This window comes from Phocoena sinus, chromosome 9 (assembly GCF_008692025.1).
Source record: "Phocoena sinus isolate mPhoSin1 chromosome 9, mPhoSin1.pri, whole genome shotgun sequence".
Lineage (NCBI taxonomy): Eukaryota > Metazoa > Chordata > Mammalia > Artiodactyla > Phocoenidae > Phocoena > Phocoena sinus.
This window is the reverse complement of record NC_045771.1, coordinates 49,704,569-49,719,211: the sequence shown is the minus strand read 5'-3', so window position 1 is coordinate 49,719,211 and position 14,643 is coordinate 49,704,569. Positions and strand designations below refer to the sequence as shown.

The 14,643-nt window shown below is 37.1% G+C and overlaps 1 protein-coding gene across 2 annotated transcripts in view; it reads right to left on the bottom strand.

Annotated features, from left to right (window-relative positions):
- Positions 1 to 14,643, bottom strand: part of SKAP2 (src kinase associated phosphoprotein 2) — a 161,907-nt gene that overhangs the window by 21,204 nt on the left and 126,060 nt on the right. For both annotated transcript variants that reach the window (XM_032642409.1, XM_032642410.1), the window contains exons 10-11: positions 9,467 to 9,544; positions 3,391 to 3,503 (exon numbers count right to left, since the gene is read on the bottom strand). In XM_032642409.1, the coding sequence (XP_032498300.1) occupies positions 3,391 to 3,503; positions 9,467 to 9,544 (191 nt within the window). The remainder of the gene's footprint in view (positions 1 to 3,390; positions 3,504 to 9,466; positions 9,545 to 14,643) is intronic.

Sequence of the window (14,643 nt, the reverse complement as noted above, 5' to 3'; positions counted from 1 at the left end):
TTAAACTATCTTGTGTTGCCTTTTTTTAAAAGATGATTTTCAGAACTAACAAGCTTCTAGAAGGTAAGTCAAATCAACAATAATTAAATACTGCAAACTATAGATCAGTTAATTATAAAAAGCAAGCTGTGTTTCTTTGAAATCTTTCAAATGGCATTTTTTATTAGAAAAGTTGCGGCACTAATTTTTTTTTTACTAAGTACACATTTTTATGTCTCTATAAATACTGTTAGACTCCTTAAAATGCATTCTTGCTTAAGTATACAATTTTTACATTTAATTCAGAATGATGAAAAGAATTTTCATGATTAATGCTTATACTCCATTGACGTGAGATAGGAAAGTAACAACCCATAGCTAAATTTAAAGTTGGATTTATGACATCATTTTGATTGCGCACATTAGCTGCAATTACCTGCACCACTCATTCTGAGCCACTAGATGGTGCAAAAAATAAATTTAAACAGTAAATTTTCATTCCATCACCATGGAATCTAAATATAACTCTGAGAAAGATTAAACAAATTTCTAGGCATATAACAAAGCTAGTGATTTCTATATTTATTGCACTTAAAAAAAAAAACAATCAATACATAGCATCAGCTCTACCTCGATCTGGAAACAAGTCCTTTTGAGCAATTCTTTGCTCTCTTCTTCTAAGGGCCTTGAGTTCTGAATTTATAATGATACTCATCATTCAAACTGCTGTCATCATTCACATATTAAATAAATTTATGATATTAACTTATGATCTATGTTTGCCAAAATTTTTATAAAAACTGTAAGACCAAGCAAATATAAAATTAAAGAATCACCAGAGGTTCCTATCTGAACTCACTCAAAGCCAAGGGGGGAAGTAAGAGTCTTCATAAATATATCCTGGCTCCCAAAGCAACCTGACAACAAATAGCCCAAGATGCTCATCAAACGGCCCAGAATTTGTCCAAATTCCATCAAGAGAAAAACCGTCTTTCTTTCACCCTCACTAAGATCAACCTGGGTGGATTCTACTAGGTCCGCAGCTGGGTAAATATGGGTATTTACTCATCCAGCCAATGGTGATAATGTGCTAACAAAACCTTGTCTCTTCTTTTAAAAACCAAAATGAGCTCCAGATAAAATGCCCATCTCTAGAAGGCCTCTCATGAAATGCTGCCGGTGGAAATTTAAACCTTGTGAAAGGTTGATAAAGGAAGTATTTTCAGGCAGCCCATACCCAAATAACAGCATTTAGACATTTTAGATAGGAGTATATTCTTCCTATGAGGTGGATTACCACCCTTAGCTCTATGACAGGCTTCACATATAAAATTACAGTCACCACAAAACAGGTTTCGGAGAAAAGGAATGACTTCCCCCAGAATCCTAGAAATATGATACACACCTATGATTGTACTTTCAATTTCATATTCACAGAAAATGATTTTCTGAGGCAATGGCAGAAATAAGACAAGCCTATGGGAACGCTGCTTGCACCACAGCCTGTCCCAGAGGCTGGTACTCTGAGGCTTTCAGCAACAAAGACAACTTGAAAAAAACAAAAAAACAAAAAAACAAAGACAACTTGATTCATAAAGAAGGCTTCAAGAACAAACCCACATGGGCTTCGTAAGTTTCATATTTTACCATACAAACATACTGGCTACGTGCCATTTATCCCTATAGTCTGAAGTTCCAAGTGGAAGCTAATCAATCTTTTAATTTTATATGCAATTTTACACACAATTTAATTTTATGCAGCTAAATTGGTGAAAGAAACTGTGAGCTAAGTAAATTTGAGGAATGATTCCAAGAAAGTTTCTTTTCAAGAACTGAAACTAATCAGTTTGTTTTCTATATTAAGTAACTGACTCAAAAAGCTGTCATTTTAACACAGGACTATTGAATGCTCTGTAACAGGCTTAATCCAAGAGTTGTGATATGGCTATCTATAGCTTCCAAGAACTGAAAGTATCTTTCTAAAAAAAAAAAAAAAAAAAAATACACTAGCGAGCAGAGGACTGAGAAATAAGGGACAAGTCTTATTTGGGCACCTCAACCAGCAATGATCACAGTTGGCTGTATTTACTTACTATTTTCCTCCAATCTACAAGGGCTTATCTCTCTCTCTTTTTTTTGGATTCCTGGTGCCTAGAATGGGCCCCTGCACATTTTAGGCACTTTATGACAGTTACAAATTAAATACAAGTAAGGAAAGAAGGGGAAGGGGGGAAGAAGAGAGGGAAAAAGGAAGGAAGATAGATACAGGCATAAGAAAAAAATAGAGCAGAAAGCTCTGATCTGGGAGTCAAAACACCTTGTTAAGTACTGGCTCTGGCACTTTCTTGACCCAAATTCCCTTATCTGTAAAACCAAGGATAGACAGATGAGCCCTAAGATCTCTCACTCCAATGTTCTATGATTTTCTGTATATGATTTTATGTACCAGTCAACTAGTGTTTAAATTCAATTAAGTGACCTTATTTCCAAATTCTCTTCTGTATCTAATAAGTCATATCATCTTTCTGAATAAGTCATAATCTTTCCAAAATACCTCTCTAATCAACAAAGCACATTAAACTCCTAGACTTATGATTTATGTAACATTTCTTTACTTATATTTAAATAGTCTCCATACATCATTTGTTTCTAATGTGGCCTCATGAAGTAGACTGAGGGAGATATTTTTTAACCCCCATATTACAGTAGGCAAAGTTAAAATATGAAAGTTAAAGGAGCTCATGCATGTCGTTAGAAGTATAATCAATTAAGAATCTTGACTTTTAGATTTAAGGCCAGAAGCATTTTGAATAATTCAGTATCTTAAGAGGCAGAAACAATGATTTTGTATATCTAAGGATGAGTTCATAGCAATATACTTTGCTATTATGTTTACAAATACAATTATGTTAAATTTAAAAAAAAATACCTAAACCTGTCTGAATAGAAAAGTATTGCTTTTAAATTGCCGGAACACCCGATGTATTTACGTAAAGATGAAAAACTTGTTCTATAAACACAGTGTTACCAGTAGTGAATGGCAGACAAAATCAGAATAAGCACACAGAAGAATAAAAAGGAAGAGGAAAGAAAAACATAATAAATAACCTAATACCTTACAATGTTAACTTTCACATAAGTATATTGTTTCTGGAGAAGGCAGTGTGTGGATGTGAGCCAAAGGCTGAAGTGATAGGTAAACACACTGTTAAGTTGAATCCTGTTATCTGATTGTGTTTAAAATTTGATTATATTTCACTTGACAAAATAATTATTGTGAACTCCCAATTGTTAACAAGGACCTAGAAGAATTCCAATTGGCATTTTTTCCCTAGTGTCGTAGATCCAAATGCATAAAAATGCAGCTTCGTATTCATGCTTTACAGTTGTCATTTTGGGGTATCTGCTTACCTTGCTAAGAATGTAAATCACATCACCACGTTTAAATGACAATTCATCAGAAAGAGCTCCTGTGCAGTCCCACAAACCCTGGTAAAAATTAGCATAATCCGTGCTTTTATCTCCTAGGAAGAAGAAAGAGAAAAGAGTTAGAGCTTTCATGTAATGGGCCCTCACTTAAAAATGAACAAATAGCAATTAAAGGCCCACTCCAAACCACCAAAAAACAGTCGAAAAAAATTCTGTCCTCATTCAAAGAACACTTTATAACATCCACACAAGAATCCTACTTCTTGCTCTCATCTAATTAAGGACCATTTTCAAAAAGATCTAATTTTGAATGTCTTTTCTTTCCTCTCTCCTTTTCTTGTTTTTACCTAAAACTTGTAATTGCAACATGTTTCTTCAAACCAGCACCTAAGTTACTTCCTACTTATTTTCTATAACAAACCTAAGCCCACTTGCAACATGTTTTGAAGATGAGTCAGCCTCCCCGTATAATGAGCAATATCTATGAGATGTGATAAACACGTTGTGAAATGAGCACCGTACAGAATTTAGGACACATCATAAAAATAATAATAATAAAGTAGCTAAGGTACAAATATAACCAAACGAGGTAACAAAAAAACTTTTTGAAATTTAAACTTCAAAAAAAAAAGCATCAATGACATATATATATATTTTTGATATGGACCATTTTTATAGTCTTTATTGAATTTGTTACAATATTGCTTCTGCTTTTTTTATGTTTTGTTTTTCTGGTCACGAGGCATGTGGGATCTTAGCTCCCCGGACCAGGGATCAAACCTGCACCCCCTGCATTGGAAGGCGAAGTCTTAACCCATGGACCGCCAGGGAAGTCCCTAAATTTAAACTTTTTCAAAACATAAAGCTGGTTAAAGGAAGAGAATAAAATGAAAGTAATCTAAAGGATAATTCCAGCTCTTATCTTTAGGGACTTTTGTACCCAAAGCCTCTCAAAGTTATTTCTAAAATATGTTAGCAACTTTGAAACTGCCAGTGCTAAAGCTGCATTTTCCAAGATTTCTGTCAGCCCTAGTTTAGGACATTAGGCTCTGAATAAACATGCAACATACACTGCAGTTATCAGCTCATCCTTCTAACAGCATAAGCACAATGGATGTGATGTGTTCAAACTGCCATACAGACCATTAACTGATTGATTATTTAGCGCTCTCCGCTCTATAATACCACAATAAACCGGGTAATAAATGCTTTGTCACTTATACAATGTGGGTCGCCTGAAACACAGCACAGAGTTAAATACACTGGCTGCTTTTGTTACACTGAGAACTGTTTCCTGTTTTTAATTTCATGATAATTGAGTTTTGATGAGTTAATGCAAAAAGAATGCAAGCAATATCAATAAGATGTCCCTGTATTCACTAACCAGGCAGAACATACACGTGCTGACAACTTCCATCACTGGAATGTCATCTTTGAATTCTGAGGGGATAACTGTGGAGACACATGCTGGATCAGGGTTGTCATCTTAGTTTTGTTATATGGCTCTCAAACAGCAGGCTCCTTGGCAAGTCTAACACAACCGGTCACATTAGCGTGTCAGGAGGGCGTTCATCTTATTACACATAGCTTGTGATTTACTCAAAGTGTCAGGTTTGTTAGAAATTTTAAAAATTCTCTTTAGTATCTGAAGCATTTTTTTAAAGCCAAAAAGAAAATCTGAATAATATGGAGTCTGACTCTTTAAGAAGACACGACTTTTCCATTATACTTTTAAGAAAATAAACAAGGACAATCCTCCCATTAAAGTTTTACCGCTTGTTTTCTAAGAACTCAAAAAAAGAGGGGGGACGGGGGAAAGGAAGGATAGAAGGAGGGAGGGAGACAGAGAGACAGACACCTTATTGACTTTTCCGCTCTAGCATTTGAACACTCATCACAGAAGCTAGCAGGGATGTACACAAGCCTGGGAATCCAACCAAGAACTAACAATGCTCGTGGCCACCCTTCATTACATTTTCCCCTCAAAGCATATATTATGGAAATTCTATGAATGGACACTAGAGGGCACTCTGGCTGGACAGATTTCTCCAAACATTGTCAACTTTTTCTAAGAAAAAAATTACTTAATAATGAAGTGAATGATTTCCTTTAAAAACCACTTATTTAGACAAATAGGGATTTAGAAGTTGAAACATTCTAGTCAGATTAAATCAACTGCTAACTGGGTCAAATGTTGTGCCCCATGCAGTCCGTCAGTGTCAGTTTAAAAGTCAAGGAATTAGAGCAAGGAGAGGATGACATCATTTCACACGCAAGGCCCTCCCCCATAGTCACTGGCCAGGAGGTAAAAGGATCTAAATAGCTGGTTTCCCCAGTCGAGGCTCCTGTGTGTTCCCCATGCTGCTCAGCCTTAGGCTTGATCCTAAAAGGCTGAAGAAAGAAAACCTGGGTTAAAAACTAGAGAAGTTTTGGCTTAGCTGAAGCATCCCAGTGGGTTCTGCAGCTGTTCAGCCTACTGCTTGCTCTTTTCTTTTTCAGATTCTCTCGCAATAGTTTTTCACTCAGTAGATTTTCAAACGCAGGGGAGAGGGAAGAAGGAAGAGGAAAGTATATGGTGATTTCTAACACATAATCCTTATCACTTTGGGGGTCTCTCCTCCCCTCCATGCGCTTAGTGAAACTCCCATTAACACTAATGGGAGTTACAGGAGCACAGGAGGGGAAGAGAGACCCCAACCGTGTGCAAGATGCATCTCTCCCTAGATGTGAATCATGGGCATTTCATTAAATCTCACTGCTGTAAAAAGTCAACAGAGCTAGTGATCTGGCAGTGCTGGGAACAAGATGCATTTTCTACTGTGCTTTCTGCAATCTTGATGATGATGTTACCCAAAGACCAACCTCATTCCTGTGTCCCATATGTGAGCCCTGTTAAAGAATAATAAGTTGTTTATGTCACATGGCTACCTACCTGTACACACAAATTGACTATTCTATTTCAGTATGCAATATTAGTTACGATGTAGAACAGCGGTCCCCAACCTTTTTGGCACCAGGGACCAAATTTTTCCACGGAGGACAATTTTTCCACGGACGGGGGGTGGTGGAGCGCGGGGTGGGGGGGATCGTGGGAATGGTTCGGGCGGTAACGCGAGCGATGGGGAGGGGCATATGAAGCTTTGCTCGCTCGCCCACCGCTCACCTCCTGCTGTGCGGCCCGGTTCCTAACAAGCTGCGGACCGGTACCGGTCCGCGGCGCCGGGGGGTTAGAGACCCCTGCTGTAGAAGAATCACAACGGGGGAGAAAACCTGGCAGTCTATGTTCATTAGCCTTAGTCTCCTTCGGAAAGTAATGTCAAAATTCTTAAAATGAATTCCAGACATAAAAATTAAGAATTATCTTGTTCCTCAGAGAGCAGCAAGCTCCTCTGGTTTACTTTTCTAAATTTTAAGTGTGTCTGAACATACACAAAAAAATATGCATCGATATCCTTGGAAGCACTGTGGGTTCACAGAAGTTAACACTTCATTTATACACTGAAAATATAATCCCTGTGAGATGTGTTTTTTAAAAACAACAACAACAAAAAAAATGGGATGGAGCATAATGTCATAAACCACCAATAAGCTTACATTCTGAATACAAATTAAATCGGTTTAGTTGTCTTTATTATATGAATTAATTTTCCTATTCTATCCACACCGTGATCCATGTTTTCAAAATTATCAAAAAAAAATCATCTCATTATGTTTCTTGTCCTAAGAAGCATACATGGTTAAGAAAGAAGGTAAAGAAACAAAGAAAATAACATTCTAAATTAGCTGGCTTGTGAAAGATTTAAACAATGTATTTGCTCTTGTAAGTTAAACATGCAAAAACAGATCACTGAGCAAGAAAAACAGAATTGTTATGAAAGTACAAGCTAAACATTGGAGATATTGACTTTTGCAAAAATGAAAAGATTTTTAAAACATGATGACAATGGGTAAAACACAATAATAAGATAATGGAGAATCTCTCCTTGGGTAATGTTATAGGTGTAAAAACTATTTTAGAAACGTAAGCATATTGTATAATGTTCAAAAAAATCAAATGGAATCTTTATTTTTTATATGCAAGCTACGTAAGCTTAAACATGAAATAACTTGTAAGAAATACATGCTTAATTTTGTTTCTGCTTATATATTTTACATTAGAGTAGTCTGAAAAAAGAATTTTTCCTTTAGTAAAATCAGTCAATGTGAAAAATATAACATTCTTGAGTAAGGTTAGAAGTTCACATCATGGGAAGCTCAGCAAGATAGTAATACCCTTGTCAACTCACTGCCCTGCACAGCAAACAAACTTCTAATGTTACATCTTTGACAGGCTGGGGAGAGCAAAGGTCACTGGTATGCAAAAGCATTAAAACTGTTGCTTGAAAAGAATTTCATGTCACTAAAGATAAGAATTATTGCATTGCTTTATAGCAATTGCATGAAAAGGTAGATCTCCTTATTGCATTCCTGAAAAGGTAGATCTCCTTATTGCATTCCTTTGAGGAAAAACTGATTTGTTCTTCCTTCCCTCAAAGGCAAAAATGTGGGAGATAGTTACTTTAAAAGGGTTTTGGAAAAACACAATTGTTTTAAGCCAAAACACTCATATTTGTGGAAAGAAGATTTGTATGTGTCCACCTTCTATACCTGCACAGAAATTAAAAAAAAAAGAAAACGACATGCTTTTGGCAGAAGCTTTATGATAATAACAAAACGTATGTACTTAAAACTGCCAGTGAACATTGTCCTCAAAGCTTTGCTCAGCCTTGGTGTTTATAGCTGCATCTAATGACTTGTTCCTCACTTCCCTTCTGAAAAAAGCAAACCCAAACCTTTTGCAGCAACCTGCTCCTGCTTTCCTGTCCAGGTCCGGAAATCAGGCCTCTGTTTCCTTTCTATATGCCACAGTAGGAAGGACTCGGGAAGCCTACTTCCTGAACACACACTGCTTGACCACCCTGCCCCTGACAGCTTGAAAGAGTGATGTATGGACATATCAGAGAGGAGAGGTGACCCCCAACTATAGCTCTTTGCAGAACATGGGATGATATGGCAGACCTTGCCCCAGCTGACATGCGGCTATGAAGAGGTGTAAAGTCCTGATAAGAAGGCAGTCCTTCTCTTCTTTCTGTGTAAAATAATTGCTGGTTTATCAAAACTAACCTCATGCTTGCACTACAGATACGGTTTATCTCCTGCTGTTTGGAAATAACAAGAAGCAAGAGAAGTTGCCTTTATCATGTGATTCCGTACACAGCACGTGCAATTATTTTTCCAGTCTTAGTCATAATTAGTACCTGGGGCCACGTGCCAAGTGGAAAGGGATAAGGGGAATATCCTTCCTAGCCTTCCAGCCCACCACTGTCCTTTTCCCATTTTTAAGCTGCTGTCACTGGACTCTGGCATTTCTTACCCAATTCATTTGCTTTCTGTGTTAATCATATGCAATGAAGATATGCATGGCCAACATTTAAACAGGCTGCAGATCAATTAGCAGTCTTAAGTTTATCTGATTTTTATCAAAGAAGACAGAGCTGTGGGTCGATTGTCAGAGCCTGTGTCAAGTTGACCTTTTCAGAGATGTCTACATTGCCAGTCCCCTGGGCAACTTGTTGTCCCCTGTTAGTCTCTGAATGGCAGAAGTCTGTTCTGCTCAAGCACAAAGTATACACAGATGTCTATATTACATTCTTATAGGTTTGACAGCAACTGCATGTTGTATCTATAAACTGTCCTTTAGCAGTGACACTTCCTCAATGATGGTAAGCTAATTTATGCAACTAAATCTCCTTTGCGCAGAAATGAAAGCTAATTGAGTCGTTACAAAGTAATTCAGAAAGGAATACCTTGTATAAATTGGCTTACTTTATAAATCCTTCTCAAGTGGTTTTCATGCATCCTAAATGGGTCTAAGAAGCTTATCAGCCATAAGAGGTCCAGACCCAAGGAGACAACCTCGGGGAGCTGAGGACACATCTTTAGAGCAGTAAGAAAGTGACGAAAAGGAAAGTGAACAAAACCAACATAAGCTTTCCCAGAAAGCTGCACAACTCATTACCTGTGGTGTGGTGAACACTGTCCTGACTCATCTTCCTTTGCCCCTCCACTTTCAGCGGAGCTCCATTCTCTTCCTCTTCTGTAAATAAACAACATAAATGGGACACTGAAGGCTTTCCTCAGGGAGAAAGACACAGTACTCACCCCATCTTAAGAGCAAAACTAAAAGTGTATAACACATAAATATTCCTTTTCAAAGAATGAAACCACTCAACATTCACATCCCCTTTTCAATAATCTAAAGCTGAATAAAGAAACCTCTAGCTATTTCCAAATAGCAACCTGACCAGTTGGCTTGATAAAATTTAAGGTATGTACTAACGTTTCACGTATTTTGTTTTAAATATTCACAGAAACTCATCTGGAATAACCTTAAATCCCGAAAAGCCCTAAAAATGCAGTAAGATGACACCCGGCATTATACGGATTGACCACATTATACTGTGGCATGAGTACCACAGATAAAATCATGGTCCCTGAAACAACAGCAGAGCAAAGAGAAAATGTGTGATATAAAATACAGTTAACCTAGAAGTCATTTACTGAGCATCAGATACTTCATGTTTTCTCAATTGATCATCACAGGAAGATACTAGAAGCATCCTCACCCTTCAAGGTAAGACCCCCCCAAATTACACTGAGGAACTACTATGTGTCATACACTACAGCAGAGGTTAAGACTTCATAGGTAAACCATTTTAAATCCTCATTTTAAAGAGAAATAAACTGAGACTCAAAAAGATAAAGAAACTTCCAATGTTTGCTATTCAAACTTAGGTTTATGATTACAAAATCCATGTTCTTTATCCTGCATATGTTCATATATATCTTCATGTTATTTCTACACTCTCCCATCACACTCCTTTCCCAAGTTATGGGAAGAAAAGTGATGAGATTAAATAAGAAGGGTTTTTAAACAGAGTCAATAGGCTAGTTAATCCTTTTACATCAAAGAAATACTTACCACATGACCACTTGCCCCACCTAAGGATTAATATACAATTTAGAAATATTTAAGGCAGGACATACGAACAAAATGGCATGTCAAGGAAAAACTGGGATCAAAAAGAATCGTAATTCCAAGAAAATCAAAAACTTTAAAGAAAAATATGCAAAAGAAACAAATACAGTCATTATGACTATTAAATAATTCAACTCATGAATCTTCATTGAGCATTAACTACCTGTAAGAGAGAGAGGTTCTACCAGAAAGGCAAGGGTAGTAGGAAGCTTCTGCCTTCAGGAAGTTACAGCCTAGAGGGGACAGAAGACAGAACCTAAAGGAAAGTGGGATAAGGGGCATAAAACCTGACCTGTGAGGTACAAGGTACTGAAGGAGTGCAGAGGAGAAACCACCCAACTGGGGCAATACCATAAAGGCTCTGAGGGATGGAGAGAATCTGAATAAGGAGAGATGGGAAAGAGGAAATTTCCAGACAAGGGAAGGCATGAACAAAAGAACAAGGCATGAGCATATTCATTTTGGCTAAAGAATGTGGTTCTCTTGGGACTTCCTGGCGGTCCAGTGGTTAAAACTTCGCCTTCCAATGCAGGGGGTGCTGGTTCAATCCCTGGTCGGAGAGCTAAGATCCCACATGCCTCATAGCCAAAAAACCAAAACATAGAAAAAAACCAGAAGCAATATTGTAATGAATTCAATAAAGACTTAAAAATGGTCCATTTTTATCAAAACAATAATAATAATAAAGGCGGGGGCTGTTCTTGTAGAATAAGAGCAGGATGGGAGATAATGCTAGTCATTCGGGCAAACTGTTGAAGAGCCGTGAACATCCTGATGTGGACTTCAGACTTTTACACGTTTGGTGAGGAATAAGAGTCCCCCAGAATTTCTGAGGCGAGAAAGGGCAGGACTGAAACCGCTTGAGGAATGGCTATCACATCCCATTGTCCCAGACAGCCTAGATGAGGGGTGTGGGGAGAGAGACCACTCCTAGTCTAGCTAAAGGGGAAGTCAGTCCTGAACTGAAGGGGCAGAGGGAATGGAACGGAGAGGGTTATGAGAGGGAAACGAACTAGAATAGACAAACTCTGCCTGACTGGACGTGGAGGGCTACGGGAAAAGAATGAGCAACCAAGGATGACTCAGGTTTTGACCTTAGTTAACTGAGAAATGGGAACATCATTACTAAAAAGAGAATAGCCAAGAGAAGCTACTCAAGGGGTTGTGTTTCTGATATGGGAGATTTAATATACTGGTGGGGCAACCCAGAGGAAATGTCCAGGGGCAACTGGAAAGCTTGGTAGACAGGTCAAGAATGCAGGTGTAAATTTAGAAGTCTCGTGCACATTTTAAAGTGGTGATTAATAAAAACCAGCATTGAAATCAAGCTTGAGAGTTACTGTACTTACAAGATAATTATAACTGTTTCAAATTTTTGTAACTCAATTCAAACAAAAGAATGAAAGCTCCAATATAAGGAACAGCTGGAAATCATTGGCACTTTACACACATTAAGTTAAACATAATATTGGCGATTTAATATAGTTCAGTCAAATAGTAAAGAATACATAGAAGACCTAATAAAATGTCTAATACTAAATGCTGTCTCTTTTCTCTTCAACAATTATCTCACTTATGTTAAACCTCAAGGACTAGTTATCAGAAATGGATCAATAGGGTGTTTTCATACAGATTTTAAAGGTATTAGGGACATTTACCGTCATTAGTCCAAGCTACTCGTTTTACAAATCATTAATTTCTTTTGAGGTGAAGGAGAGAGCTTTCTTTACTTTTCATACTTTCTCTTTCCCCAGCACTCCCTCTCTTCCAATTTGGTCACAAATTCAATAGTAAGAAGTAAATTCAAAAACAGTTAAGGGCACTTGTCCTGAAGTCAAAAGCTTTAACCACATTAATACAGAAAGCACTATTCCTGGCTCTTAAGAAGACACTATGGGATTTACTCTCACCACCCAAAGTCAGTGTCAAGATATCATAAAAACTATTAATAATTACAAGAAGGGCTTCCCTGGTGGCGCAGTGGTTGAGAGTCCGCCTGCCGATGCAGGGGACACGGGTTCGTGCCCCGGTCCGGGTAGATCCCACACGCCGCGGAGCGGCTGGGCCCGTGAGCCATGGCCGCTGGGCCTGCGCGTCCAGAGCCTGTGCTCCGCAACGGGAGAGGCCGCAACAGTGAGAGGCCCGCGTACCGCAAAAAAAAAATAATAATAATTACAAGAATTAAGTGGGAAAAACTCCATTCTTGGCAAAGTTGTCAATGAATTTAGAATTTATTACTAAGAATTTATTATTTTATTAAAATTTAAGTACCTGTTATATGTGCAATGTATTCTTAAACTATCAGAATGATATTAAAAATATTTACTGTGAAGTATCCAAATTGAAATCCATGTGAGATGCTTAATAAGAAGTATTTTAGAGGATAAGATGCTCATTAAAAACAGTTCCTTTCTCCTTTGCAAACCTAGAACTTCTATGTTTAGGTCAAAGCCTTCTGTGTTTCAAATATCAATTTTTCTTAACAGTAAAACAACCCATTTTATCTTGGGCTAACAGTACAAACAGCTTCCATATAAAAGACAACAAAATCAAATCTGGTGTGTGTTTTTTTAATCTTAGGAAGAAAAGAACTCAACCTGAATCTTGAATAGACTCTGGTACAAGGGAGATGTTCAATAAATACTAAGTGAACAAACGGATTCCAAAATCATGAAAATAAATCCTACTACTATATTCATTTACTAACAGAGCAAACCTCTCCACATCATTCAAAAAATATATAAGGACAAGTGACCAAAATTCTAGGCAATAATCACCTTCACAATATATTAGAAACATACAGATGTTGTTTTATTTAGGTTTATTATTAAACATATTTTATTTGGGGGTTGAGGCATGAAGTCATTATACGATACTAATTAATACCTCAAATAGTCAATATGTGTGGGTTAATATATTCCATTCAACATTTTAATAACAGTAAACAAAACAGCTCAGCTATGCAACAAAATCCATCAAACCATACAGATGGTTATAAGGTTTTCATTATGTGGTTTCCATAGCAATCATATTGCAAATCTGGAAGCTTCTTGCAAACAAGCAGCTGGTATTTACATGCCTCTCAGCTGCAGCACAAAACGCTTCAACATGTGAAGTTATTATTCCATTCACACATTGTTAGGAGAATCACCGGGAGATTCTTTTTTTTTTTTGATCATAACAAGATGAAAATAACAATAAAGTGAACTAATTGCAGAAGATAACTCAAGCATAGTTATACATTTACTAAACTAACCAATGAGTATTAAAAATGTTCTTATAGTCATTGAAAGGTTTTTAACATTAAACCCTGTCAAAAATATGAGACCTCCAGGAACAACCAGACCCTAGAGAATCTAAAAGCTTGAATTCTACTTTCACTCTTTTTTGGATACATATTAAGCCTTTTTGCTGAGTTGAGCAAAGAGAAAAGAAGAGCAGAAAATTGAGTCTTCCCAGATTTTTTTAGAATGACTACCATTTGAGGAAATGCTTCCTGTGGGAAAAGTCAAGACCTTTCTTTTTCGCTGCTAGATTAATCAATTTAATTTACAAATTGATCCAGTTCCATAACAGATGGATTATGACCCTAATAAGGATCAAAGATCTGTCTAGCTATGCAGTTTTTACAAAATGGCTATTTCTGACTTACTAACGTTCGTTTTTAAGGATAAATAACCAAAAAAACAAAAGTGATAAGCAACTGACATGTGTAGCTGACATTGCTTGGAAAAGGCTAAAGACAATTTGTTAGCACCAAAACAGGATGTGTGATGTTCACATCATGGCTGAGGACTGATATTATCATGTCTTCCAGGGAGAAGAGGACGACAACACAAGAAAATCCTTGACTCACACGATGACTACCTTTCTCACTAAACACCTTCAGAAAACAGCTCTCCTGAATTACAGTGTAATTTTAAAAAGAATAAAACACAGAATCAAAAGTTATGCTCTGAAACAAATCTTGGTTTAGATCTCTACCTGCCCAGGCTTCATCTGATTATGAGACTATATATTTATCTCAAGAAACGTTAATATATGTTGCTTCAATGTTCACACTATATGCATTCATATCCATTATGTAACTAAATCCTCATACCAATTCTATGAGGTAATAATAGGAACTTTTTTCCTCTTTACGGATGCAAAAGTGA